This window comes from Notamacropus eugenii, chromosome 4, assembly GCF_028372415.1.
Source record: "Notamacropus eugenii isolate mMacEug1 chromosome 4, mMacEug1.pri_v2, whole genome shotgun sequence".
NCBI classification, from domain to species: domain Eukaryota; kingdom Metazoa; phylum Chordata; class Mammalia; order Diprotodontia; family Macropodidae; genus Notamacropus; species Notamacropus eugenii.
In genome coordinates, this window is record NC_092875.1 from 14,423,252 (window position 1) to 14,447,777 (window position 24,526).

The following is a 24,526-nucleotide window of genomic DNA, read 5'->3' on the forward strand; positions in this document are numbered from 1 at the left end:
TTTATTCTCTCTCTCTTTCTCTCTTTTGTCTACATCCCAGCACTTAGCACAAGGCACAGAATAGAAGATTGAGAAAGCTTACCTAAATTAGAGAGCGAGTTAGAGATCCAAAGGACCATATCAATTGCTTCATAGTTCCAGCCTCCTATTTTACATGAGAGGAAACTGAGGGCCAGAGAGGGAAAGTGACTTACCTGAGGTCCCAGAGCAGGTGAGACTCACTCCTTGGTCTCCTGATTTGCCCCCCAGGCTCTTTCCAGAGCAGCTGCATCTTCTACACAGCCCACAGCTCTGAATCCTCATGGGCCCAATGATGGGCTCTGATTTTGTGTCCTACCTTCTGTCTGCTACAAAAATACCCTCCGGGTGTCTACCCTGTGGGATGCCAGAGTCTATGCAGGGACATGCAAAGGCTTCCTTTTTTAGTTCTGTCACCCTGTGGCTTGGCTTTTTATTTTTATCTGTCCCATCTCCTTTCTTTGTGCCTCCTCCTCCTGCCTCATAGCTCATGGCCGACTTGCCAAAGTGGCTGCTGTCCTGCTCCCCCCTCTCATCTCTCTTTAAATATAAATACCTCGGTCGCTTTTGGGGGTGCTCATTCTCACACAACTGAATTATGACACAATTCCCACAAAGTCCCATGGCCGTTAAGGACAAGTGTCTCAGCACAATTAGCTATGCGTTAACTTGGAAGGACTGTCTGTGCCAAGAAATGAAGACACAGAAGGTACCCACAGTCTGCAATGCCAGCCACAGCTGGTATTTCCACAGAAGGGTTCTCCGGGAGCGCAGACACCTGAGCTTAGGAATGTGCTGGTTCCAAGTTCTGGCCTGGGGGACAAAGCCCTTCCCTCTCTGAACCTGTTTGCTCAGGTGTAAGATGTGGATCAAGTCAGGGCAGCTTTCAGGGAGGGGCAAGAGAAGGGCCTTCGTTGATCACATGTATAGAACATTAAGGCCCTGACAGCAGGGGCTGTTTTTCTTTGTATTCTTAGTATGGAACACAGGGCCTTGAGGTTCAGCTTCTTTATCTCTAAAACAAGAATGATAACTGCTGTACAGCCAGCTCAAGGGACTGTTTGTGGAGTCACACAATCTCAGATAATATCAAACCCCAAGCAGACCTAGACAAGAATCCCCTTTATGTCTGTAAACGCCACGGCCTTAGCTGGGGGCAGAAACTAGAATCTTCATTTTCCAAACCAACCAACTCGCAGGGATTCAGAAGTTTGCCCTGTGTCATTTGCTGAGCTAATTCTGCATGCTTAAAACAAGCCAAACCAAACCATCAAACGACACCGTGTAAAAGACATGAAGTACTTTTATACCCTCTGATTACAGCAACTGGCAAATAAAGCATTTGGGAAATGGGTTCAGAGATGAGAAAAATCTGACATGGAAATTCAAGCCTCCTTTCCACATCTGCTACAGGCCAGTGAGAGCAGACTTGGCTCTAAGGGCTACCAGGAGTCCAAGAATGATCTTTACATGGTCTCTTTTTCCTTCACTTAACTGTCAGCCACCTGAGGAAGCAGGCAGTGCATATACTGACCCCATCTACAGATACAGAAACTAAGCCTTCCTGTTCCAGGGCACATGGCTAGTAAGGACAATGCCCTTCCCTTGCCTCTCTGCTTCTTCGAATCCTACTCATCACTCGAGACCCCATTCACACACCACCACCCCCTAGATACAGTCCTTGATTGGCAGCCAGTCTAGTTCAATTGCCTCACTTAAAGAGTAGCATTCTGAAACTCAGAGATGTGGGATCAATAAGCAGGCATGTGCTAAAAGGCACCCATTTAGTAAGAGGCAGATCTGGTCTTGTGACCCCAATTCCAAATCTGCTTCTAGTTGTCACTGCCAGACCATGGTGACACTTTGGGCCCTAGGCTCCTAATTTGTGAAATATAAGTTTGGTCTAGATAAGATTTCTGAAGTTGCTTCTGGCTCCAACACAGAACATTTGATATCTGAAGCTGGCTCCCAGATTTGAAATTCCAGGTCCTAAGGTGTCTCTCAGTTCTAGCATTCAATGAGTCCCTGTGTGTGGGCAGCTAGAAATAAGTAACAGAAGCTTCCATGACTCCACTCAAACAGTTCATCAGGTTGAATGCTTGAGCTTCCTAAATAGAGGCAGTCTCTGAATCTGAGAGGTCAAACAAGGAAAGACTCCTATGAGAGGCCAGGAAGGGTGGGAGGGGACTTCTCAGAGGCCTTTAGGGATTCTATGGCTCTACATTTGTCAGAGTATACAAGCTTCATTTTTGTTAAATTTCGGCTAAATTAGGTCTATTCAGAGGAACTTACAGTCTTTGGAAAAGGGTAAAGGTCTGCTTCTCATGAAGCAGAAGGACAGAGACTCTCAGTCATTTAATCTCCCTGTGCCTCAGTTTCTTCATTTGTAAAATGAAAGGACTGGACTTGATGGATCCTAAGATCCTTTTCAATTCCAGATGTATGTTCTTCTCACTTAGAGATGCTTAGGGATGACTATCAGAAAGTCTCCCCTCAACTCTCCAGTAAGAGCCCCACAGCACTTAGACGGTGCCCTTCTGAAAGAGCAGATAAAAAGAAATGAGTTGGCAACATTCTTAACACTGAGCACTGCGTCTGGCTGTGGTGCTTATGACATTCAAACATTCGCTTTAGCCAATGAGGAAACCCCAGGGGCATGCTGTCCCTGCTTTCCTTCTTCCTAACATTTGGCTCAGTTAGAGCTTTTCTCCGGGAGTCCCCTGGATGACTGGGGTTGGCCTACCAAGGACATTCCACAAGCATGGCAACAAGCACAGCATATCAAAGGACCAACCTCCAAAAGACCCAGAAAAACCATTCAGGCTGTGGTCAATGTGTGGGGACATGTGGTCTTGGATGCCAAATAATTCAAAGCTCACTTTGCCTCTGAATTCAGGAGTGGACTAGCTGACCGCTATCCTGGACCTGAGAACAGCCACCTTTCCATACCCCACAAATGGTATCCTTTTGAGGCCACGTGAGCTTTTCGATGCCAAGGTTAAGGCTTATGGGTTTTTAAGGACACATGGGCGACGCTGTGGTTGTATGTATTCGTATAGCCCATGCTTGTTTATTATTTTCCAATACCATATTGGTATCTACATAAGTAATGAAAAATACGTATCATATACAGTATATGAGTACGCACACATGTACACATAAATAACACACATTTTAAACTATATTGTATGCTAAATACACTTTACATACATTTATTTCCGATTTCAGAACAAATGCTTGGGATTTGAAGGATTTGTTAATTGCCTTTTGGTGCTGTATTAAGTGCTGGGGATACAAAGAAGGACAAAAACCCAGTTCTCTGTTCTCGAGAAATTAACAGTGTAATGGACAAAGAGGACAAGCGTTTATTCTAAACATTTTACACATATTATCAGGGAAGCTAGGGGGTGAAGTGGATAAAGCACCAGAGCAGGAGTCAGGAGGACCTGAGTTCAAATCTCACCTCAGACACTTGACACTCACTAGTTGTGTGACCTTGGGCAAGTCACTTAACCCCAACTGCCTCATGCTGGGTCATCTCCAGTCACCCTGATGAATATCTGGTCACTGGATTCAGATGGCTGTGGAGGAGAAGTGAGGCTGGTGACCTGCACACCCCTCCCTCACTCATGTCACCATTTCTCTGATGGCGCAGACTTCTTTGGCAACGAAAGGCAAACACACAAACACACACATATAGTATCTCATCTGACCTTCCCAACAGTCCTGGGAGGTAGGTGTTATTGATGTTCAATTTATTTCAGTTGAGTCTGACTTTCCACGACCCCACTTGGGGTTTTCTTGGTAAAGATACTGGAATGGTTTTGCTGTTTCCTTCCCCAGCTCATTTTACAGATGAGAAAATTGAGGCAAACAGAGCTAAGCGACTTGCCCAGGGTCACACAGCTAATAAGCGTCTGAGATCAGATTTGAGCTCAGGTCTTCCTGACTCCAGGTCTGGCACTTATCCACTTGGCCACTTAGCTGCCTCTTGTCTCATTAGTAGGTATTTATACAAATCCATTGATCATTCCAGTACACCTCACTGCCCCAACTCGAAAAGAAAAGAGAAAAAAAAAAAACCAATCCAAAAGTCAAACCTAAAATTGCAGTGCCAGATCTCTTTGCACAATGTGGAAGGTGGAGATAGGGGAGACTGACAATAAATCAGCTGTAGATCAACAAGCTCTGAGTTGGGAAGGACATGAAGGGGGCATCTTGCGCAAGTTATCTCCTTTAGAAACTGTCTCTGCGCTAGGCACTGGTATCCCTCTTCTTTCTTCTTTCAAAACCCTCTTCAGGATGGCTTCCCAACACATCATTCAACTGAAACTGCTACTATTGGAATAAAATGTTCTTTAAATGTCTGATAGAATTTACTAGTGAAGTCATCTGGTCCTGGAGGCTTTCCCTTTAGGAGTACATTTGGCTTTTTCAATTTATTTTTCAGATACTGGGTTATTTAAACGGCCTATTTCTTCTATTTTTTGCCATTACTCATCAACTCCTCTAAGCTATTAGTTTCAGCCATGTAATTGGGCAAAACTGTTTCTAATAATTTCCTTATTGCTTCTTCAAGTGACACAAGTTCTTTTTTTCATTTTGAAAGCTTGATTTTCCTCTCTTAAAAATCAGATGAGCTAATTCTTTAATTTACTACTGTTTCTAAACATTGGCTTCCAGTTTTATTTACCTCAATTTAAAATTAATAACTTCTTTAATTTTCAGAATTTCTACTTTGTTAGATATTTCTGATTTGCTGTTACTCAAGTTTTTAACTACATGCCCAAGTCATTGATTTACTCTTTTTTGTTGCTGTTGATAAAGGGGCCTAGAGATATAAAATTTCCCCTCACAACTGTTTGAATTACGTAAGTTTTGGCACGTTGTCTCATTACCATCATCGTCTTTGATTAAATTTCCCATTGTTAATATCATCTGTTCTTTGAATTCTTCAGAATTATGCTGCTTCCCAATTACTCTCCAATAACTTCTTTCTTTATTGACTATTTACTGCATTGTGATCAGTAAACAATAGGTTCTGGATTTCTGCTTTTCTACATTTTTAGGTGAGGTCTTTATGACTCTGTATATGTTCAATTTTTGTAAAAGAGTGTACAGCTGACAAGTATATAAATTCCTTTATATTCTTATTCACTAATCACCAGGAATTTAGTATCTCTCATTTCTCAACAGTTCTCTTTAGGCCCTCCATTTCTTTCCTCAGTGTCTTTTGGTTAGATCTCTCTACATCTGAAAGGAGAACATTACGTTCCACCACTATTATACTTTTACTCTTTCTCCCTTTATTTGATCAAGTTTTCCTTTAAGAATCTGGATACTTTGTAATTAGGTTACATTAAGTACTAATATTGACTCATTATCCATGGTACCTCGAAGCACAATGTAACCTTGTTGCTTCTCTCCTTTTATCTTTTCTATCTGAAATCACTTTTGATATCCTTATTTTTCTGAGTTCAGCTGAAGTAGAACAGGTTTTGCTCCAGTCCCTCATTTTAGCTCTCTGTGAATCTTTGTGTGTCAAGTGTTTCCTGTAAATAATCCACTGTCTTACCCTCTTTTGTCTAATGGGTGAATCACCCCATTCACATTCCCAATTATGACTGCTAATTCTGTATTTTCCTTCAACCTGTCCTCTTACTACTTTCCTCTTTACAAATAAAAATGGGAATTTTCATGTGATCGTCTAAGTCAAACAGCTAGTTTGTTCTAGTTCTTTTCTCCTTACTCCATTCCTGATGCCTCCCAGGGTTTGACTCTTCCTTACTTTCCTTTGAATTCTACCTTCCTGCTCCTCTCTCCAACATTTGAGATTGCTTGGCTTATAACTATTTCCTTAATTATCTTGCCCTCCCTCACAGAATCCTCTCTACCCCTCCTGTGTCTGTCTTTCATTTCTCTTCTAAGTTCAGTGTATTCCTAAACTAAGATTTGTGACTATGTATGCATGCTTAACCTTCTTTTAATCAATTCAGATGAAAGTAAAGTTCATGGGGACACCCATGCTCTGCCCTGCCCTCCCTCTAGGGCTACATACTTTTCCTTTTAAGCACTTCTATTAGTCAATAATGATTTCCTTCCCCTTATGACTCCTTTCTTCCCTAGTATGGTCTTCTGTCCCTTCTATTTTTTATTTTCTCCTAAAACCACTTAACTTTTCTTTAAAACGATTAAAAGAGAACAAAACATTTTTAACTTTTCTTTGTGACCCTTAAAAATATTGTGATTCTGTGAAAACATGTTTCTTATCTCACTATTAACAACTAAACAATTAATCCCCATATATTATCTTTCAATTGTACAAATGTGAACCTTTCTTTCTCTTGGCACTTGTATTTACATTTCCAAATATCTACTCAATTCTGGTCTTTTCATCACCAGGAATGCTTAGAAATCTCCTATTCCATTAAATATCCATTTATTCCCCTCAGTTTATACTTGGTTTTGTGGGACAGCTATTCTTAGTTGTTAGACTTCATCTAGCTCTCCTCTTTTTCGAAGTAGTAGCTGCTAAATCCTGTATAACCCTTAGTGTGATTCCTTCATGTCCGAACTCCTCCTTTTTGAATGCTGGTAATATTTTTCTTTGACCTTTGACCACCATTCCTTTGGTTCCGCCATCTCCCCAGTCCCCCACACTCACTAACTCTGTCATCCTCGACTCCTCCTCCATCTAGCCAATACACTGTCAAATCCTGACATCTCCACTTCTCCAACATCTTTTCACTCACCTAGCCACGATCCTAGCTCAGTTCCTAACTGCCTCTGACCCAGGCTCTTGCAATGGCTTTCTAATAGGTCATGTTGCCTCTAAGCCATCCTCCATTCAGATGCCGAAGTGATTTTCCTAAAGCATTTTTCTCCATATGTCACTTCCCCCTCCTCAAAAACTATAGTATCAAGGATCCTGGGAAGAGGGCAGAGTAGGTCAGAAAATTCCAGACTCTCCAAATTTCCTCCACAAAAAAGACAGAACACCAGCTCAGAGTGAACATGGAGTGGCAGAAATGAACAAAACGAATAAAAGCTGGGGTAAATCAGATGTTCTCCTCAGACACTGAGTCTCACCTCCACCTTTTAATTTTCCCTTTTTCCCTTTCAAAATTCGGCTTAAATCTCACCTCTTGTGGAAGTGCCTCCCTAGCTGCTAGCCTTCGCTTCTGAGAATAGCTTTCATCTATTCTGTAAATATCCTGTACGTGTGTTATTATTGACATATTATTTCCCCATTACAATGTGAGCTCCTTGAGGTCAGGGGCTATATTTGCTTTTCTTTGTACACTCAAAATTTACCACAGCACCTGGCATACAATAAATGCTTAATAAATGCATGCTGGCTGGCTGAATCACAAATTCCCTAGACACATGAAAAATGATGCCAATTCACTTGGAAATCTCCATCGATGTAGAGTTAACAACCTCTTGAGTCAGCGTATTCTATTATTGAACATTTTATTAGTAGAAAGCTTTGTCTTAGAGTAAGATGAAATTCGCCTTTCCTCTACCTTGCATTCTCTGGTCCTCTACTTCTGCATTCTGATGCCACACTGAATCATCACAATCCCTATTCCTATCTGAAGATGGTAATCTTGTTCCTCCCTGCCCAGGTCTTAGATCCTCCCGCTGATCTTTATACGACATAGACTTCCATCTCCCAGTGGGCTGCCTCTCTTTGGATGGCCACTTGTTGGGTCTGTTACACTGGTCATTGCTTGGCTACATGGCTGCTGAGTCTCTCCCAACTGTCCAATCCTAGGATCCCATTATTTGCATTTTTCTTGTAATGCTCCTCTTGACTCATCTTTAAATGTCCTTCTCGATAAGAGTAGACCCAGTACTACACAACACTACACATGAGCTTGACTAGGGCTGAGGACAATGGTCAATCACTCTCCTTGTTCTGAACTGGGTTGATACCAAATTAACTTTCTGGTGGTGACAGCTAGAGTCTCACAGGGTGGGGACATCCTGATACCTTTAACGTATCACTGATCATCCAGGTGGGCAGACACTTTCTGGAGATAGTTTTGGTTTCAATGTTCCAATAGGAGCATTTAGGTTGGCGGGTAGGCTCAGTAGCTAGAGAAAACAGAGCACCAGAGGATACACTGAAAGTGGCCAGATTCCAGCCCCCAGGGAGCTTGGCTGAGAGTAAAGACTCTCTTGCCTGGTGAGTATTCCATGATGATCAGAGAACACAGATCTTTAGAAAGAGAAGGGACTTCCTGTAACTCCCAAGTGTTTTGCCTCCATTTTATACAGGAGAAAAAGAGATCTATGAAAGGGAGGTTATGGAGTGGTCTACCTGTGTCCTTTTATAGATAAGGAAATGGAGGGCTACAGAGGTACAGGGATATACTCAGGGTCCTAGGGTCATCTGGCAGTGATGCTCAGGACCTTCATTCCCCAAGCCAGACTGCTAATTCTCCAAAGATAGCAGAACCCCCAGCCATGGGGGCAACTCTTGGAGACAGCCAAGTCTGAAAGGTTGCCAGACCCCAAAAAGGACCCTGTACCCACAGACTCAGATATTAATTTGGCATTCTTCTTTTTTTTGGGGGGATGATGGTAATGGAGGATGAAGGGAGGTCTGGATTTGTGATGTCACTGGCATAGTGAGCTCCAAGTGAGCAAACACCCTCTCCCAACGTAGAGCTGCAATGCTTCTACAATTAGTCACAGGCAGAGCTGAAAAGTAACTTGTAAGGATCATACTGGGCCGCTAGGTGGTGCCATGGAGCACAGAGCACAGGGCCTGGAGTTGGGAAGATGAGTCTTTCTGAGTTCAGATCTGGTCTCAGACACATCTTACCTGTGCAAACCTGGACAAGTCACTGAACCCTGTTTGCCTGTTTTCTCCTCTGTAAAACGAGCTGGAGAAGGAAGTAACAAATTGCTCCAGGATTTTTGCCAAGAAAACCCTAAATGGGATCACAAAGGGTCAGACACGACTGAAATGACTAAACAACAAGGATCATGTCCCAGGACATTTCCAAAATGGGAACTGAATCCAGGTTTTTCTGGCTCTCTACCACTGCTCCATGAGGTGGCCCCCTTCATTGTTCCTGCAACTTTGAAAAATGAAATGACTGACAACATTTTGGCTGCTAACCACTAGCACAGCCCAGAACCCTCCTGGACATCTGGTCTAACAAGACTTTGGGAAGAACCTGAAGGGAAGTCTGTGAAGGCCGTACTTCAGACGGACAGTAAGTGCCACATATGGAGGGAGGCCAGTCTCGGTGTCTCAGCTACATGGTGTGGCTCAAATATACCAGATGCATCTGCTTAGGCATAAAACATCCTCATCCTAGAACTGAGAGCTAAAAAGGACCCGAAATACTTTCTTTTACAGATTAAGAAACTATAACCCAGTGAGAGAAAGGAACTTGTCACATAAGGAGTAGGAAGGGGGAGGAGCTGGGGTTCAAACTCAGGCCTTCTGAATCTGATTTCAACACTCTTTTCCACTACACATTACAATTCAATCCAACTTCAATTCTTGAATGTTTAGAAAATACACATTTTTTAAAACATTTCCTTGTCAAAAACTATTATATTTAGAAGATAACAGTAAAGAGAGAGAGTTTTGAGAGCAGATACACATAAGCCATGGTGTGTATCTGTGTGTGTGTGTGTACCTGCTTAGATTAGCCTATCCCCAGGTATGTGGCCAATACAAGTTTCATTCATGCACATTCACTTTCCTTGGGAACATTAACTATACAAGCAGGACACATTCTGGATGCTTTCTATCTTATTCTTGGGTCAGATCTAGCCCTGTGTGGAGCCTGGGCTCAAAGATCAGAGAGGTTGAGGGGAAAAAGCAGGGTTGGCACTTACATTGATCATAGCATTGGAGGTGATCCGAAATAGGGTGGCCCGTTCATTAACTGCTTTTAGCTTCTCCCCACTTTCGACAGGTATTTTCAGGCTCTCCAGCTCGCTCAGCGACCTCTGGAGAGCTGCCCCATGTTTTGAGATAAGGTCATTGCATGTGCCTAGATTGTCCAACTTGTCCGAAAGAATGCTTAAGGTGTTCTGCAGTTCGCTCCTGTCAGAATGGGTGGGGACGTCCTCATCACCAGAGTCATCTGTGCAGGGAGAAGAGAGGGAAAGATGGTTTCCATGGTTACCACTGGACCACTTTCAAACATTAAGCCTACCCAGTCTATCTGGTCAAAGGAAAAAGAGAGAGAGAAAGGGAGAGAGAAAGAGGGAGACGGAGAGGGAGAAGAAGAGAGGGAGAGGGAGAGGGAGAGGGAGAGAGATGGCCTTGGTCAGCCAGCAGCCAGAGCTTCAATTGGAGCACTTTTCAGTTCTAAGTCCCCTGTGCATCTTCTTCTCTGTGTGTAGCCTGGGTCTCATCTCTGCTGCTAGACCTATTATCCAGGCTCTGTGCAGCTTGAAAGTGCCTTTTTCCACCCCACCCCCATGTCATCTCTCCAAGCTGTCCACTTCCTGTGCTTTACTCCTAGAATCCAACACAAGAGAAAAACTGCCTTTTCATCAGAAAAGGGAAGATTTTAAAGAAACAACTCCTCTGTGTAGTCTACAAAAAGGAGCCCACAGGTTCATAAGCAAAGCTCTGTTATTTGCTCCTTGGGTAACCTTGGGAAAGTCACCCCTCTTCTCTGGGCCTCACTTTCCTCTTCTGTAAAAAGAGTGTATTGAATTAGGTCATCTCTAATCCATCTACACTAATCAAACACTGGTCAGGCCTGCGCAGGCCCTCCCTCTATTACTGTGGACATCCTATGTGAAGCACAAGGCCTGGGTTTGAGTCCTGGCTGTCACTTATGCTGAATCTTGGTTCCCTCTTTCATTTATGATGTACAACAGGGAGTAGGAGACGTGAGGCTGTAGTTGAGAAGCTGTGGTTGGAAAAAGCATTTTGTGCAGTGCTGTAGAAAAAATAACAATAATTCACCTTTTTTCATAACAACTCTGATAAGTAAGCAGGACCAATGTTATCATCTCCATTTTAAAGATAATGAAACTGAGCCTCAGAGAGAATTCATGTCTTTTCACACACATGTCTAGTGCGTAGCTGAACATGAACTTAATCAACCAAAAACATTTAGTTAAATGCTTATTCAGTATCAGGCTTTGCACTGAGCACCGAGAAGAAAAAGAACAGAAATAAAATAGTCCCTTTAAGGAGTCTATATTCTATCCAAAGAGATATCATGTACATATGTAAGTATGTACAAAGCATATATGAGAAATAAGAGGTGATTTGGGGAGAGGGGAGTGAGAAGAAAGGCACTGTCAGCTAGAGTGACCAGAAAAGGCTCAGGGCAGAAACTGGTGCTTGAGCTGAAAAGTGTGTGATCTGGCCACAGGCCATGCTGTACAAAGAGCCATTTCTCCAATGATAAATGGAAAAAAGTTAGAAACAGGCAGTTATCAGAGGAAGAAATCAAAGACATCAATAGTCATGTGAAAAAAATACTCTGAGTCCCCAATAATTAGAGAAATATGGATCAAATGACTCTGAGGTACCATCTCACACCCATCAGATTGGCTAAAATGATAAAAAAGGAAAAAGACAAATGCTGGAGAAGATGTAGGAAAACAGGTAAACCAAGGTGCTGCTGGCAAAGCTGTGAACTAATACAACCATTACGGAAAGTAATTTGGAACTACACCCAAAAACCTATTAAATTGTGCATACCCTTTGGCCCAGCAACCACTAAACATGCTAAAGAGATCAAAGGAAGGGGGGCGGAGCCAAGATGGCGGAGTAGAAAGACACACGTATGCTAGCTCTGAACCCACAGCCCAGAAAATATCTGTAAAAAAGAACTCCCAACAAATTCTGGAGCAGCAGAAGCCACAGAACAACGGAGCAGACGAGATTTCTGTTCCAGAGAGCCTGAAAACCTCTCGCAAAAGGTCCTTCACACTGTGGACCGGGAGCCGAGCCCAGCCCTGCCTTGGCCACACGGCACGGCACGGAGAGGAGCAGATCCGAACAGGCTTCAGGGACAGAATCTCCAGCGGCCGCAGATCCCTCCACCCACAGGTGACAAGGGTCGGTAAGAGGGTCTCTTTGGCGGGTCGAGAGGGGAGTGGGGTGCCCCCATAACTCAGGCCCCCTCGGGAGGCAGCAGCGGACTGGGGCTCCCCTAACAGGCAGGAGCTCGGATCCATAGTTGAAGGTCTCCACATAAACCCCCTGAGGGAACTGAGCCCCGTGAGGCAGCCCTGCCCCCATCTGAGCAGCTGAACTTAATCTCACACTGAATAGCAGCCCTGCCCCCGCCCAAAGCCCTGAGGCTGGGAACCAGCATTTGAATCTCAGACCCCAAGCGCTGGCTGGGCAGATGTGGAGAGGACATTCAGAAGTCAAGTCACTGGCTGGGAAAATGCCCAGAACAGGGGAAAAAAAATAAGACTACAGAAGGTTACTTTCTTGGTGAACAGGTATTTCCTCCCTTCCTTTCTGATGAGGAAGAACAATGCTTACCATCAGGGAAAGATACAGAAGTCAAGGCTTCTGTATCCCAGCCCACCCAATGGGCTCAGGCCACGGAAGAGCTCAAAAAGGATTTTGAAAATCAAGTTAGAGAGGTGGAGGAAAAACTGGGAAGAGAAATGAGAGACATGCAAGCAAGGCATGAAAAACAAATAAACACCCTGCTAAAGGAGACCCCAAAAAATGCTGAAGAAAATAACACCTTGAAAAATAGGCTAACTCAATTGGCAAAAGAGGCTCAAAAAGCCAATGAGGAGAAGAATGCTTTCAAAAGCAGAATTAGCCAAATGGAAAAGGAGATTCAAAAGCTCACTGAAGAAAATAGTTCTTTCAAAATTAGAATGGAACAGATGGAGGCTAATGACTTTATGAGAAAGCAAGAAATCACAAAACAAAACCAAAAGAATGAAAAAATGGAAGATAATGTGAAAAATCTCATTGGAAAAACTACTGACCTGGAAAATAGATCCAGGAGAGACAATTTAAAAATTATGGGCCTACCTGAAAGCCATGATCAAAAAAAGAGCCTAGACATCATCCTTCATGAAATTATCAAGGAAAACTGCCCTGATATTCTAGAAACAGAGGGCAAAATAAGTATTCGAGGAATCCACAGATCACCACCTGAAAGAGACCCAAAAAGAGAAACTCCTAGGAGCATTGTGGCCAAATTCCAGAGTTCCCTGGTCAAGGAGAAAATATTGCAAGGAGCTAGAAAGAAACAATTCAAGTACTGTGGAAATACAATCAGGATAACACAAGATCTAGCAGCTTCTACATTAAGGGATAGAAGGGCGTGGAATAGGATATTCCAGAAGTCAAAGGAACTAGGACTAAAACCAAGAATCACCTACCCAGCAAAACTGAGTATAATACTTCAGGGGAAAAATTGGTCTTTCAATGAAATAGAGGACTTTCAAGCATTCTTGATGAAAAGACCAGAGCTGAAAAGAAAATTTGACTTTCAAACACAAGAATGAAGAGAACCATGAAAAGGTAAACAGCAAACAGAAGTCATAAGGGACTTACTAAAGTTGAACTGTTTACATTTCTACATGGAAAGACAATATTTGTAACTCTTGAAACTATTCAGTATCTGGGTACTGGGTGGGATTACACACACACACGCACACGCATGCACACACACACACACACATAGAGACAGAGTGTGCAGAGTGAATTGAATAGGATGGGATCATATCTTAAAAAAATGAACTCAAGCAGTGAGAGAGAAATATATTGGGAGGAGAAAGGGAGAAATGGAATGGGGTAAATTATCTCTCATAAAAGAGGCAAGCAAAAGACTTATTAGTGGAGGGAAAAAGAGGGGAGGTGAGAGAAAAACATGAAGTTTACTCTCATCACATTCCACTAAAGGAAGGAATAAAATGCACACTCATTTTGGTATGAAAACCTATCTCACAATACAGGAAAGTGGGGGATAAGGGGATAAGCAGGGTGGGGGGGGATGATGGAAGGGAGGGCATGGGGAGGAGGGAGCAATTTGAGGTCGACACTCATGGGGAGGGATAGGATCAAAAGAGAGAATAGAAGTAATGGGGGACAGGATAGGATGGAGGGAAATATAGCTAGTCTTATACAACACAACTATTATGGAAGTCATTTGCAAAACTACACAGATTTGGCCTATATTGAATTGATTGCCTTCTAAAGGGAAGGGGTGGGGAGAGAGGGAGGAAGAGAAGTTGGAACTCAAAGTTTTAGGAACAACTGTCGAGTACTGTTCTTGCCACTAGGAAATAAGAAATACAGGTAAAGGGTTATAGAAAGTTATTTGGCTCTATAGGACAAAAGAGAAGATGGAGACAAGGGCAGAGAGGGATGATAGAAGAGAGAGCAGATTGGTGATAGGGGCAATTAGAATGCTCAGTGTTTTGGGGTGGGGGAGGGGACAAAAGGGGAGAAAATTTGGAACCCAAAATTTTGTGAAAATGAATGTTAAAAGTTGAATAAATAAATAAATTTTAAAAAAGAAAAGAGAGATCAAAGGAAAGAGGAAAAGGATCCACATGCACAACAATATTTTTAGCCCCTCTTTTCATGGTGGTAAAGAACTGGAAAATTGAGGGGATGTCCATCAGCTGGGGAATGACTAAAGAAGTTAATGTGCATGAATGGGATGGAATACTATTGTGCTGTAAGAAATTATGAAAGTTTTAGAAAAACTTGGAAAGTGTATATGGAATTAAAGTGGAGTGGGCAGAACCTGGAGTTCTTTTATGTTACTGTTACACAGTAATAGCAATATTGTAAAGATAATCAGTTGTGGAAGACTTAGCAGCTCCTCAATAAATGATCCACTACAATTCCAAAGGATTCAAGATGGAATGTGCTGTCCACCGCCACATGGAGATCAGTTCTCCAATGCGGACTGAAGCATATACCATAACTTTCTTCAGTCATTTCCCAATGGATTACTATCTCCTCAATTTCCTTCAACATGACTATGACAGAATATTATTGTGCTCTAAGCAATTATGAAGGGCATGGCTTCAGTGCATGGTGGTAGGGAACATGGCTAGTGTGAAAATTTGTTTTCTACAACTATAAATATTTGTAAAGGGTTTTGTTTTTCTTTCCTTCTCAGTGAGTAAGAAGGGGGTAGAGGTGGGGAGACAATTTCAAAATGAAAAAAACAAATTAAAAGTCTGTTTTGAAAAATAATTTTCTTAAAATGAGAGACCATATAAATCAACATACATAAGATAAGTAAAAATGGATAGAAAGAAATTGATACGAGAGGAAAAGTCTTCCTGGAGAAAGTGGGCCTTGAGCTGAGAGTTAATGCTCAACGGAAGTCAAAGATTCTAAGACTCAAAGGCTGGAAGGGAAAACATCTCAGGCATGGGGAATAACTAGTATGAAGGCACTGAGGTGGGACATGAAGCATGGTTTTCAAAGAACAATGCATAGATCAATATGGCTGGATCAGAGAGTACGTGGAAGGAGCAGAAAGTTGCAAGACTGGAAAGGCAGTAGGGGAAGGATATTCTCAGACCTATCTATGCTTTAGCAAAATCACCTTGACAGGATACACACACACACACACACACACACACACACACACACACGCACGCACACACACGCACGCACGCACACACACACTGGGGTATGGAGAGACTTGAGTTAGAAAGACCAATGAGTAGGCTTACTGTAGTAGTTCACATGAGAGGTGATGAAGGGTGGTGGTTGTGAGAGGAGGGAAGAGGATATATGCAGGAGATACTGTAGAGAAATAAAGAGAGACCAGATAACTTATTGGATAGAGGGAAGGAGGGAGGGAGAGAGAGAGATGAATCAAAGATGACACTAAAGTTGTGGGCTTGGGGGGTTCTTAACCAAAGGATGATGGTGCCCTTGACAAAGTTCAGAAAGATGTTAGATAATGAGGGATGATGTCAAAAAGATGTGAAATGAAGAGGAGTGGATAAGAGGTAACAATTAACAGAAAGGTTTTTTTTCTCAGTGAATTATGAAACAAGGTCATCATATGAGAGTGGGAAGAGAAAGCTGTATGGAAAGATTAAAGAGAGAAGGAAAAGTTTTGGAGCATCTGTTGTGATAATAGAAATATGAAATCAATTAGGAAGGAGTAATGGGACTGCCCTGTTGAAGTGATAACCCAGTTTAAATTAGTTTATATAAATTTGTAATGGACCTAATCATCATGGATTGGTGGTTTCTTCCAGTTTCATTTGGCAGCATGTGAGCAAAAGTAAAGGAGAAGGATGGTAGGAGTAATCCAGAGTTGGGGGCTTGGCAAAATAGGAGTAGTAGAGGATAAGAGCACAAAAGATTTAAAAGCACAGAGTATAGTTTAACTAGTTCACCAAAGGGTTAAGATTAGAAGGGAAGGAAGGAGTGTGCAGTCAAAGCAGGGGTGATGATCTTGGATACTGCTAAGGAATTAGGAGGTCTTGGTGAACATGAAGAGTGGGTTTAGAAGGGGTAAGGCAAAGGGAAAAATGGAAAAATAAAAGATTATAATCAGATAAGGACATTCAAAGTGGAAAGTGGAAGTGGAAAAGTGTGGGTGATACAAAGTTGGGGGTATATAGGATCATAATCTGTGTTTAGGTGAAGTAGAATGGAGGAATGGTCATGAAGGTGAAGGTTTGAGGAACTTGGTAGTTAAGATATTTGAGGGAACACCAAAATAAATGTTCAAGTCCTATTGAATGAGGTGGGATAGAAAGTGAAACTGTGAACTAGGCACTTAACTGATTGGGAAAAGAAGGAGAAGGTCCTGGAAGTCAGTAGGTAATAGCTACCTAGCTACCAGAATGTTAATTGGGAGATAGATTTGGAATGAAGGAACTTCAAAGGAGGAAAAGTTGTTGAGTCATAGTGGTAGAGGCAGAGTATGGAAAGGGGCAGTAAGGAATTAGGAACATTCCAATCCCCATTTCATGATCAGTGTATTGGGGGCATAAAAGATGGTATAACCAACACTAACAAGTATGGCCAAGGATGCAGTGTCATTTGGAGAAAGACATATTTCTGTGAATACCAGAAGACGTGAGAGAAGTCTAAAGAAAGTCTAAAATGAAGTCTAAAACAAATTATGAAACAGAAATTCTGGAAGGCACAATGGAATTTCCCTTCCTGGTTGTGCTTCCTACTTTCTGGTCTTCAACGCCACGGTTTCCCTCAGTCTTACCTTCAACATTTTTGTTATACCAGCCCCCTTCTCCCATGGGTGAGGTTCCCACTGGGCCTTCTGTTCTATGCTTCTCACTTTCTGGTATGTCCCCACACTGGCTGCCTTCCTCCATTAGACTAATGTAAGCTCCTTGAGGCAGAGCCTTCTCTTTTTGCTTGCACCTGTTTCCTGGGTGCTGCTGCCTGACACACTGCGCTGAGTCTAAGAGCTTCCTCAGTCTGGCAAGCAAGTTTCTGACCTGCCTTTTGAGATTTCCCTTCCACTACTCTTCCTCACATACTCTATTATCTTCTGGGTGCATCCCATGCTTTCCTGCTTACACAGTTTATTTATTTTTTGAGCCAGGAATGCCCCTGCCACCTCAATGGCCTCTTGAGATCCCATCCCTTCTTTGAAGTCCTGACCAAATACCAACTGTTCCAGGAAGCCTTCAATGATCTGCCCAGTTAGAAATGTTCTTTATCCTGGGAAGACTTGTATGTACCAATGAAGAATGAAGTAGGCAAACCAAGAAAACTCTTGATACAAGGATCACAACATTATGAAGAAACAACTTGGAAACACTTAAGAAGTCTGACCAATGCAATAACCAAATCATGATTCTAGACGACTGATGATGAAGCAAGTCTCTGGTGAGAAGGTGATGGACTGTAGGAGCAGGAGGAGACATTTTCAGACTCTGTCATTACAATGTCTTTTCTTTCACTGTACTTTTGTACAAGAGAGGGCTTTCTTTGGGGGAACAGAGGGGAGGTGAAGGGCGGAGTAGAAAGGCAGTATTAATGATAAAAAAAAACGCTCCCACACCAAACAAAAAGGAAGTGATCTTTTTGTCCTCACTCCCCGCAGAGTCTTTTGCTCATCTTTCTCTTGTGCACCATACACAAGTGTATGTTTTATCTTTCTTAGCCCCCCACTAAACTATGATTTCCAATAAGGGTAGGGACTATGTTTTATTTTTCTTCATATCTCTCCCAGTGGCAAACACAGTACGCTGCACAGATAAAAGATTTAATGAATGTTTATTAAAACGAGACAAACAGAATTGTCTTTTAGCACATTTCCTCTTGGAATTCCATAAGTCAAGGACTTGTTCATAAAGGCACAGCTCTTTCATTTGTAGGATCCTTAAAAGGAACAGGTTGTCATGGAAACAGCTACCTGTATGACATGGTGGAAGAGATATTTTTAGAAATTGGATTTTTGTAAGCTCCTGGGTAAAATGAATCCAATTTCTTGGAAGAAGCAGTCCTTTGGGGCTTTGTCAGAATGATCATTATAATGAAGGGAAAACAAAGTGGACTGTGCAGGTAAAGGGAGACAGGAGACTTGTGAGCTCACCTGATACCTCAAATTACATTTACTGCTTTGAATGATGATTTGATGAGTCATTCCTTGGGTTGCAGTCAAACCTCTGGCATGTGGAGAGTGTGTGTCTGTGAGCAAGCTACTTCACTGCTCAGTGACCCAGGCAGCTTTCCAACTCTAAGTAGCAGGACAGCCACTGACGGGCACTGTTGGGGAGCGTCCACACCAAAGAAATTAGAGGTCTGAACATATGGAAAATAGTCACTTTTCATCTCGGTGTGTCTTGTTTTTCCAACTAGACTATCAGCTCCGTGGGGGCACGGACAGTGTCTGCTATATTTCCATGTCCCCACAGAGGTACTTTCAGGTAGCAAAAAGAGGCCTGTAGTTGGTTTCAGAGAGTGACCATGCTACCCGCTGTGAGCCTTGAGGTATATAATATCTACTGTCAAGAAAGACTTTCTGGAGGACTGGTAGGACCCAGACAGCCAGAAAGAAGGTCATTGTGGGGAGAGTAGTGGTAATAATCTTACCCTCCCAGAGACAATGCCAAATAGAGCAAGAGGGAAGCAAAGAGTCTATGTAGAGTAGGAGCCAGAGACAAGGAGAGAGAGGTTGCTGATGACACAAGAGAAGATTGAGAAGGTGTGCTCCTTACAAAACTTTAGTGACAGTATTCTCAGGAACCCTGAAGAGCGCAAAGAAAGAAGCAGGCCGACCTACCAGACAACACACAGGAAGGCCTGGTTTTGAACCCTGCCTCTGGGAGCTCATGTCCACTCACTCCTTAGTTTCTCCATCTGTAAAATGAGGACATTGGATTAAGTGATCATGAAGCTTCCTTCCAGCTCCAACGCTCACAAGTCTTTGAGAAGGAGGAACACATCAAGAGCAAGAGGACCAACTGTCACAAGCAGACTATGTGAAGAAACTGGGAATGCAGTCGTGGGGTAATATGGTTGACTTTAAGTGATATGTCCTGTGGGAAAGGGAATCAACTTACTCTGTCCAACTCCAGAGAACAGCAGTAAGGGCAACTAATGGATACTAGAGGAAAGCAGAGGTCGGCTCAGATCTATCCAACAATAGAAGGTTGTCTCTGGAGGTAGTGAGCTCCCCATCATTAGAGGTCTTCAAGGAGAGCCTGTGGGGATGAGGATAGAGAGGATTCCTGCTTCAAGTAGGAACTGGACTAGATGACCTCTACCCTCTCTTTCAACTCTGGGATTCTATGAGTCTAGTAGATGTTCAAGAAATCTTTGCTGATTCTCTGATACAACCCTTTGTATCAGTAAGCACCCCCAACATACACAGGGGTGCCTGCTATCACAGGTTCTTAGATCTGCACTCATAAAAGGAAAGGCAACTTTTGGGGGGTTAACAATCACTTTAATCAAGCACGTGGATCATTCCTTTAACCAAGCACACATATCATTCACCTAATTCAAGGGAGTCAGCACCCTAAATTTCAAAGAAAATGCAGAAAAATCCAAAGATCAACAGACATGGCTTCCTCTGCCTGAATCTGACAGTTGGACCCCAACTGTCTGACCACAGTTACCAGAGAGGCAAGCACTGATATCTAGGTTTTCAAAGCCGGAGGGGCTCCTTAAAGCAGCTTCCCAGAGTCCTCATCTGGCACTCAAACCTTCTTACAAAAACTAAGCCCCAAAGTAAAACCTCAACTCCGAGTATATATAACTTTTTTAGAGCCAGAGGCCATCCCAATCCTTGAGAACCAGTGCCTCATTATCAAAAAAGGTTTGGGCCTGCCCACAAATCTTCCCTAATCAAAGTCCCCTTAATGCGCAGGCCCATTAAGGAGTGGGGAAGATCTTTAATCACATTAAAATGGTTGGTTGTTGTCCTTCCTCTTCAAAATGACATCACCATGATAAAGTGAAATTTCAGTGTGTCCCACTGCGGTTTTTAATAATTAACAACACAAATACATATACTGTTTCTAGTTAAAGAAACTCTTGTTTCTGTACTTTGCTCCTTGTAAAGGCAAGATTCAGTCAGAGGCACTTGATTATACTAAAACAAAAACAGCACAAGATCTATTTTGATTGCCATCACGCCCTGCCTGGGAAGAGCACCAAGACTCCAAATCTTTCCTGCTTTTCATTTACTGCCTCCCATTTGGCTCACTGGTTAAAAACAGCACATTTTTATATTGCCACCAAAATGCTTGTGACCAAGCCCTACTGATAACATGGGCTGTCACTGGCATGACAATCAATTCACCAAGCCACAATCAATGGATGCTCCAAAGATCTTTTTGGAGGGCCTCAAGGCAGGAGGAGGCCTTAAATGGCCAGTGGATCAACTTTGGTCTGGGGAACTGCCATGCTCCTGCCAAAGGTACTTGTAACTGGCCTTTTATTACCAGGTCAGGGGAACACTAAGGAGTGACTTTTGCGGGAGGGACTCCTAAGGTACGGTTTGTTTGGGTAACCATCAGGTCTCAGCAGAGTAGAAAGCATACTGTTATCAGAGGACCTCAGTGTAAATCCTTCCTGTGATACCTACTACCTGTGTGACCTTTAAAAAACTAATGAAGGACAGAGCCAAGATGGTAAAGTAAGAATCAGCATTTTGCCAAGCACACCTCCCCACAACAACCCTGAAAACCTGCCAGACTGAATTCTGATTGGGAAAGCCAGGAAAAAGTCACCATGAGTCATTTATCAAGCCCAGGGTAGCTTAATAAGAGAGAAAGAGAGGTCTGTGTACACCGGGGTGGGGCCTAGCCAGGAGCGTGGTACAGGTGGGAACATTTCAGTGCCCAGGGATGGAAAAGAAGCTGCGATTTTATACCATGGCAGAGAGATACTAGGGGAGGCCCTGAATTAGTTCTGGGAGCAGCAATGGGGGCCATCTGGCAACTCAGTCACCCATTACAAATTTCTGATTTTTATAACTGCACTTTGTGTCCTGTCTATTCACGAGTCTAGAAATTTCCTGGAAACTAATGAAGGCTGGGATGGTGTGGAGAATTCTCTAGCTAGCAGGTGCGGGAGTCTGCTGAGTCACCAACTCTATGGAAGCTAACAAAAGCAGTGATGGTATAAGGAACTCTCTAGCCAAGTATGAATGACTTGAGAGGTCATAGGCTAGCTGATAAAAAGATTCATCTGTGAACGTGACAAAATAGAACCCTGGTTCTTGCCTAATTAGCTATCTCTCAGCCTTCCTACCTGCAAACCTCATTGAGGGGCTGGCACTGAACTCCTCCTGCCTGAAACCAAGACACTGCTGGTTTCAGAGCTTGCTCCTGGACCCCATTATGAAGTTCTAGATTTGACTTTGCATGAATCTTAAGGCTCAGCTCAACTAGTTCACTTGTCTACCCAATAACTAGGTAGGGACATGTTGCTTCACACTTCTAAATTCCATCTGTATTCTGGGAAACTCTCTCTCTTCAAGTTGCAGAGCATGGAAGGGTCCAGTTTACAGGCCAGGCCTGAGCCTGAAGGACAACTGCATGTAAAAGAATAAATGCAGAAGCAACTGGCAGAGTTTGCAGATTCAAACCACAAGTGCTGACCCATGTGACCTGATACCTGAATTATGGCAGGGGTAAGAATATCTCTCTAAACAGCTCTCTAATTAGTTCATTCTCCCACTCATCATAGGGACCCTTCCAAACCTTTTCATTCTTCTTCCAGCCTCCCTTCACATCCCTAAACTCTGAGGACCATGCCTCATCCTTCACTGAGCCCACTTAACATGACCTCATCCATCAATCATCTCTTAATCTTATGTCATGGCAGACACTTCCCTGACTATCTCACACGAAGACAGGGCTGTTCTCCTTGCATTTTTCCTTGATAGGTGCCCTTGACTACAATATCACAGAGAAAAACAACTCTGAAAGATGTTAGCCCTCTGATTGATGCAATGATAAAAGTTCAGAGGACTAAATATGAAAAATGCCAAGGACGTTCTGAAAGGAAGTTAAATGTAGAGAGAGATATTTTGGGGCCAGGTCAACGTGGGAATTGTTTTGTTGATCTAGGTATGTTTATGATGACAGTGGGTTTGGGTTTTGGTGATTGGGAGGGGCATGCGAGGAACATGTTATAAATTTATAAATGTATATAAATGAAATTTTTTTTCAAAAAGAGATTTAGTTCAAATGCCACCTTCTTCATAAGGCCCTCCCACATTCCAGATACCCTCCTTCTTCTCCTCCAAGTGCCTTCTCCATTTATACTATATACTTAAGGAGTAGCTCAGAGGAGAGAGTGCTGAACCTGGAATCAGGAAGACCTGAATCCACATTCAGCCTCCGACACTCCGTAGCTGTGCGACCCCAGAGTAAGTCACTTGGTCTTGGTTGGCCTCAATTTCCTAATCTGTAGAATGAGAATAATAACATAGCCCATTTTTCAGTTGTAGAATTCAGCGTCACAGCCGCTGTAAAGTGCTCAGCACAGTGTCTGGCAAGTAGCCGTGGTCAGCACGGCTGTTTGCATGCTGGCTTCCCCCTCAGAATGTAAGTTCTCTAAGAGCAGGAACTACCTCTTTTTTGCCTTTCTGGGTTCCCCCCACGCTCAGCACAGTGCCTGGCATACAGTCAGTGATTAACAAACGCTTGCCTGCTTGTCTTCTCTTTGACTAATAACTGGGATTTACATTTGTTGCCTCCTCCCCTCTTTCCCTCAGTTTGCAAGTCCTTAAAATACTGACTTCCAATCTCAGCACCCAAATGAAACTGCTCCCTCCAAGGTTACCTATAATCATTTTCTTCTTAAAAATTTATTATTTATTTGAAATTTATTTTTTTTAAATTTGAGTTACAAATTCTCTCTCTTCCTTCCCGTCAACTGAGAAGGCAAAAAATGTGTTATTAATTATATGTGTACAATCAAGCAAACATATTTCCATATTAGTCACGTTGAAAAAAGAGCAAAAAAAGAAAGTGAAAAAATGTCTGCTTCAAACTGCATTTAGATTCCATCAGTCACCTCTTTGAAAGTGGAGAGGATATTTTATCACGAGTCCTTTGGATTGTCTTGAATCAGTGGAGTTCTGACAATAGCCAAGTTATCCATAGTTGAACATGTACAACATTGCTACTGCTGCGTACAACGTCATTCTGGTTCTGCTCAGTTCACTACGCATCAGTTCAAGTAAGTTTTCTCAGGTTTTTCTGAAAGCATCCTGCGCCTCATTTCTTACGACACACAACTGTATTCCATCACAATCATATACCACAACTTGTTCAGCCATTCTCCAACTGATGGGCATCCCTTCAATTTCCAATTCTTTGCCACCACAAAAGAACAAGAGTTGAGATGTTCAAGTGTGTGTATGTATGTATGTATATATTGGTCCTTTTTCTTTGATCTCTGGGATACAAACCCAGTAGTAGTACTGCGGGTCAAAAGCTATGCACAGTTTTATTACCCTTTGGGCATAGTTCCAAGTTGTTTTCTTAAATGGTTGGATTAGTTCACAACTCCAACCACACTGCACTGTTTTGTTTAATTGCTTTTGGTCATGTCTGACTCTTTGTGACTCTATTTGGGGTTTTCTTGGCAAAACTATTGGAGTGGCTTGTCATTTCCTTCTCTAGATCATTTTACAAATGAGGAAACTGAGGCAAACAGGGGTAAGTGACTTGCCCAAGGCCACATGGCTAGTGTTTGAAGCCAAATTTGAACTCAGGTCCTTCCTGACTCCAGGCCTTTTTCTACATCCCCTCCAGTATTTGCCATTTTCCTTTTCCGTCATATTTTGCCAGTTTGATGGGTATAAGGTGCTACCTCAGAGTTGTTTTAATGTGCATTTCTCTAATCAATACTGATTTGGAGCATTTTTTCATATGGTTATGGGTAGTTTTGATAACTTCTTCTGAAATTTGCTTGTTTATATTCTTTGACCATTTATCAATTAGGGAATGACTCATTATAAATTTGACTCAGATCTCTACATGTTTCAAAAATGAGGTCTTTATCAGAGAGACTTGCTGTAAAGTTTTTTCCCCTTAGTTTCCTAATTTCATT

The 24,526-nt window shown here is 42.5% G+C and overlaps 1 protein-coding gene across 10 annotated transcripts in view; it reads right to left on the bottom strand.

Moving 5' to 3' along the window:
• Positions 1-24,526, bottom strand: part of OSBP2 (oxysterol binding protein 2) — a 293,276-nt gene that overhangs the window by 92,208 nt on the left and 176,542 nt on the right. For 8 of the 10 annotated variants that reach the window (XM_072599925.1, XM_072599926.1, XM_072599924.1 and 5 more), the window contains one exon: positions 9,883-10,133. In XM_072599925.1, coding sequence (XP_072456026.1) covers positions 9,883-10,133 — 251 coding nt within the window. Of the gene's footprint in view, positions 1-9,882; positions 10,134-19,235; positions 19,313-19,515; positions 19,657-24,526 lie in introns of those variants that run through there. The other 2 variants (XM_072599930.1, XM_072599929.1) reach the window with 2 other exon arrangements.